At 63.7% G+C, this 4639-nt stretch overlaps 1 protein-coding gene across 1 annotated transcript in view; it reads left to right on the top strand.

Annotated features, from left to right (window-relative positions):
- The first annotated feature begins 477 nt into the window (after positions 1-477).
- NOL4L (nucleolar protein 4 like) overlaps positions 478-4639 on the top strand; it is a 23857-nt gene continuing 19695 nt past the window's right edge. The window contains exons 1-2 of the mRNA XM_021707244.1: positions 478-728; positions 994-1135. Of these exons, the coding sequence (XP_021562919.1) occupies positions 498-728; positions 994-1135 (373 nt within the window). The 5' untranslated portion in view covers positions 478-497. The remainder of the gene's footprint in view (positions 729-993; positions 1136-4639) is intronic.

The following is a 4639-nucleotide window of genomic DNA, read 5'->3' as shown; positions in this document are numbered from 1 at the left end:
CCGGGGGAGGCTTGGGGGTTCCCTTCCAGAGGTCCTCACCGGGGCCCACACCGGCCTTTGTGTCTTGCTTGGGGGAGGCAGGGCTCCTGGTGTGGGAGCTGCTGGGTCATCTTTCTTGCGCTTTACGGCCAGCTCCCAAACACAGTTGCTTGCTGCTCCTGCGAGGGGCTGGGCCAGGAGGAGGTGGGGGCCCTTCCCGCTGGAGGGCTGGGTTGAAGGGGCCCCGCCCTGGGTTCCCGGATGACTGGCCAAGGGCTCCAGAAGCCAGCGCAGGGGAGAGGAGGCAGGCGTGGTCCTCTCCAGCAGGCCGTACGGCTGTTTGGAAGGCCCTGGCGGCCCCCCAGGCCCTTGAGCAGAGCCCCCTTTGCGGTCTGACCCGAACCCTGGCCCGCCCTGCCCCCTCCTCCTCCACGCCTGGGCTGGCCGTCCCAGCTCTGGAAGCTGCCCAAGAGCATAGCTTTGAAGCACAGCAAAGGTTAGGAAGGAGGAAGACAGAAATGTCCTCCGGGCCGGGGGAGTGGGAGAAAGGAATTCCATGCATGCTCCACGGGAGCAGGGCGGCAGGCCTGCAGGGGCAGCCAGCTCAGCCTCGGTGCCCGTCCGTGTCCTGCTGCCCACTCCTGGCTGCTTGGCCCTGCGCGAGTGAGCCCTCATCCCCAGGCCACAGGCTGGGAGCAGGGAGCAGTGGCCCTTGTTTGCAGTGCTCGTTTCAACCCTGGCTCACAGGGGTAAGAGCCAGGCCGTGCTATCCGCCCTGCAGGATGCAAGACCTCATAATTGTCTTCAATTGCAGATGGCGCGGGCCCTCGGCCCTGGCTTCCGGCAGGAACCAGAGCCCCAGCCACCGCCATGGGCGGGAGAGGGCCCCCAGCCCTCACCTCAAGGCTTGGGGTTCCCTGATAGTCCTCTGGCCCTGAGGTCCGTGCAAAAGGCTGCATTGGGCCTGACCAGAGCCCGTCCCTGTTGAATGCCACCTTCTTTGTCTCTGCTCAGGATGAGACTTCTGTGAGCAGTGAAGATTTTGACATGAACGACTCCACATGGATGTCGGCTGACCCACACCTGGCTTCCAGCCTGAGCCCCAGCCAGGACGAGAGGATGCGCAGCCCACAGAACCTCCACAGCCAGGAAGATGGTGAGTCCTCGTGTGGCCAGCAGGGGTGTGGACAGACTCCAGGGCTGGGGAGCCCAGGCCAGGCCTGCTGCAGGTCCCGGTGTTCTCAGCCCTCGGTGGGCCCTGCTCTCCCCAGCCCCTGGCTCCAGGAGAGCCAGTTGTTCCTCCCAAAGCTGAATGGAGCAGCCTACAGGGATGGCAGCCTGAGGGGTTTCCTGCCTGTTGAGTTGCTCTTAGGCTTGTGGGCCTCCCGACGTGGCTTTCAAAGTAATCGTGACTTGGGTCTGGGAAGGCTCAGGATCGGCCGACCCAGAACAGTTCAGCCCCTGCCGTGGAAGCAGGAGCTGTGTCCCATGGCCGATGCGAGGCTGCAGGAAGGGGCCACCTGGTGAGTGGTCAGGCAGAGCGGCTGTCCACGTGTGCCCCCACCTCCTCGGGACGAAATGTGACTGGCTGGGGACTCTTCCAGAGCCCTGGCCTCCATGGCTCCCAGGGCCTGCCAGGCGGCCTCCTCTGGCTTCCCCTGGAACAGAGGCTTCCTCATTGGGTGGGAGCGTGAGTGTCAGAAGTTACACCCAGGGGTCCACTCCGATCTCTCACGTGGAACTCGGGTGGCTAGTCACAGGCTGTCCCCTGTGGGCAGAGCGCCCCTGGCAGCGCCCGTGTTTCCAGGGAGAAGGCCACTGGGGGCAGGGGATGTGCTGAGCTGAGCCTCAGAGAACTGGGGTGCAAGAACTGGCAATTAGGAAGGGTAGAAGGTCAGAACCTGGAATGTGAGAGGAGGCGCGGGGGCAAAAGGGGTGTGATGTTAACTCTGCAGAACGGGCGGCCTGCAAGAGCAAATACGGAGCAGGAGCCTTGCCGTTGGGTCAAAGTTCGTCTCCATGGCAGAACCCTTGTGCTGCCTGCCCAGCCCTCGCAGGCCTGAATCCTGCTTTGTCTGGAAGAAGACCCAGCCGGAGGCAGCCGGAGGTGTCTGGCCGGGACTGGGGAGCCGGGGAGTGGCTGCGCGAGGACTGGGGTGCGAGGCTGCCGGCAAAGAAAAGGCTTTTGTGCCCGATGCCTCGTGAGGTCAGCGCGACCCCCTCGTGCTGCCGGCCTCCAGACCACGGCCGCTTTCAGCGTTCCCATGGGGTGGGGGCCGGGGGGGCAGCCACATGCCGCCAGGGGCTCTGGGCTGGGACGTGCCCAGCAGCTGACCTGCCGCATCTGAGCAGACTGAGCCACACCCAGAGGCACACCAAGGGCCACACCGGCAGAGCGCAGCCAAGGGCCATCGTCTGTGCCTCCCTAAGAAGGACTTTGTTCAAGTCCCAGAGCAGTGGGTCTGAAGGGGCTGTAGCCCCCTCCTCTTTCCCAGCAGGTCTTGGGCTGTTATTCCTCATAACCACCTTTGGGAGTGTGGTCTCTGTCAGAGATGCGTCCCTGGGAGGCCTGGTAATTAGGTGGTGTTTCTAGGGGGCCAGGGGTTCCTTCAGCATCTGTTGTGCCCTGTTCAGAGGTCGGCTGACCATGAAGACAAGGCCGAGAGAAGCAGAGAGGCTGGTGGTGTCAGCAGGTCCGGCGGCTGGTCCACAGGAGCCCGGTGCGGGGCCCGCCCTGGGGGCGTCACGCGCCCCACTAGGCCTCTCCTGGCTGTGGGCTGGGCTGTGGCCTGCTGGCCTGCTGAGAGGACAGGGCGCTTATCGGGCAGGCACGGGAGCTGGGCCCAGGAGGAGGGTGGCGAGTGGGGTGCAAGGGATCTTGCTGTTCACTCAGAGGCAGCCGAGACCCAGGCGGGGCACAGGCCTTGGGGAGGCCCAGGAAGCTGCTCTGGCCTCTGCTGACCCTTCTGTGCCCTCGGACTTGCTGCTGTCTGCCCAGAGCAGTGGGTTCCCAGCAGGGATCTGGCCGGGCCTAGAACAGCCTAGAGCCCTTGCCGTCCTCTCCAGCGGTGCTCACGGTGTAGCCACCAGCTGAGGTCCAGCTCCCGTGAACATCAAGGAGAGGCTCAGGGCCTCTGTTGTTAATGCGGGACTAAGGCAGAGATGGGTAGAGCAGGGGTTCTGGGGGATTGCGCCCGGCCTCAGCCCTCCACACCCCACTCCTCACCCATGGGTCTCTGTGGCCGAAACCTCCCAGCCCCACCGACGCCAGGTGGATGCAGCAAGTGGGAAGGAAGGATGTCCCAGGGCCCCACTGTGAGCTCTGTGAGATTCCTGTGCCAGTCGTGGTTTCTGCCCTGCTGGGACCAAGCTGCACACCTGGTGTGCTCGGGGGGTTGAATGACTGTGACTTGAGGGAAGAGCCAACAGGCGTTTCCTGAGACTTGGCCCAGCACACCCTTGTGGGGGCCACGTTGGAGACTTTGTTTCTGAGACACCCCCTCCACGAGCAGCTGGACCTTTTCCCTTGGCCAGAGTGTGGGGACTCCCAGGCGGTGCCCGTGTGCCCTCACCCCTGCTGACCAGCGATGCAGCCCAGAGGTGACTTCAGAAGCCAGGCACCGTTGGTGGGTTTGTGGAGCCCTTCTTTCTTTTTTTTTTTTTTTTTCATTTTAACAAAGGCAGATGCCGGCTGGGCTCTGGCAGGGCAGGTCCCAGGCTGAGGACCTGAGAGTGCTACACTCACCAGCAGCCCCCTACAGAGCTTGTCAGGGAGGGGAATCTGCCTGCCCCAAGCAGTTACACTCTTGCCCTGGCCCTGCTGTCTGCAAGTCTTCCTCTCACAGGCCTCTTGGTGGCCCTTTCCCACACCTGTTGCCGAAGTCCTGTTCCTGGTCCCATTCACTCAGTGCTCTCACCTCACGGGGAAGACACTGAGGGTCAGTGGGAGACTTTGGGCGACCCGGCCAGAGCTGGAGGCTTGGAAAGGTGTCACCCCTTCTATCTCCTCTTCGGCAGGCATGGGAGCAGTGTGGAAGGGTCCCCAGAAGATGGGTGACGGAGTCAGGAACCCGGGGAGCCCCCGCCACACACTCAGGGCCTCCTCCAGACCCTTGGCCTTTGGGTCTGAGTGGAGCTCTGTGCACATTGGAGGGTGGGGATAGGAAGCCAGGAGAAGCCGGCCGTGAGACTTCGTCCAGAGACACTGCGGTCTGGCCTTGCCTCGGAGCCAAACGGCATGTCCATCTGTAACTGCACCCCCATCCATGGGGTTCTCTGTTTGGTGCCTGTCTCTTTCCCTTGTACCGTGACTCCCTGAGAGCCAGGACCCCAGCACCAAGACGGGCTGGCACCCAGTAGCGCTGGGGATGCGCCGGGTGGCGAGTAGATAACAGTGAAGGTGGGCGTGCACAGGCAGGTGAGCCGGTGACCTCCTGGGCAGGCGGGGCCGCACCTTCCGCTTCCCCTGGATGTGCTTCACCAGGCCTCTCGCTTGGTCCCTTCCGGAGCGGAAAATGTGAGGCCTGGCCTCCAGAAGGGATGCGTGGGGGCGGGGAACGGACATTACTCACCTCCCGGGCAGACAGGAAGCCAGGCCAGGGAGAGCGGGGTCTGCGGCCCTGGGGCCCGCTTCCCCTTCCGCAGGACTGCCGTTGGGGGT

The sequence above is a fragment of the Carlito syrichta genome, unplaced genomic scaffold (assembly GCF_000164805.1).
Source record: "Carlito syrichta isolate Samal-C Ts95f unplaced genomic scaffold, Tarsius_syrichta-2.0.1 Scaffold316469, whole genome shotgun sequence".
Taxonomy (NCBI): Eukaryota; Metazoa; Chordata; class Mammalia; order Primates; family Tarsiidae; genus Carlito; species Carlito syrichta.
The sequence above is the reverse complement of the archived record's forward strand: the minus strand, read 5'-3'. Positions and strand labels throughout refer to the sequence as shown.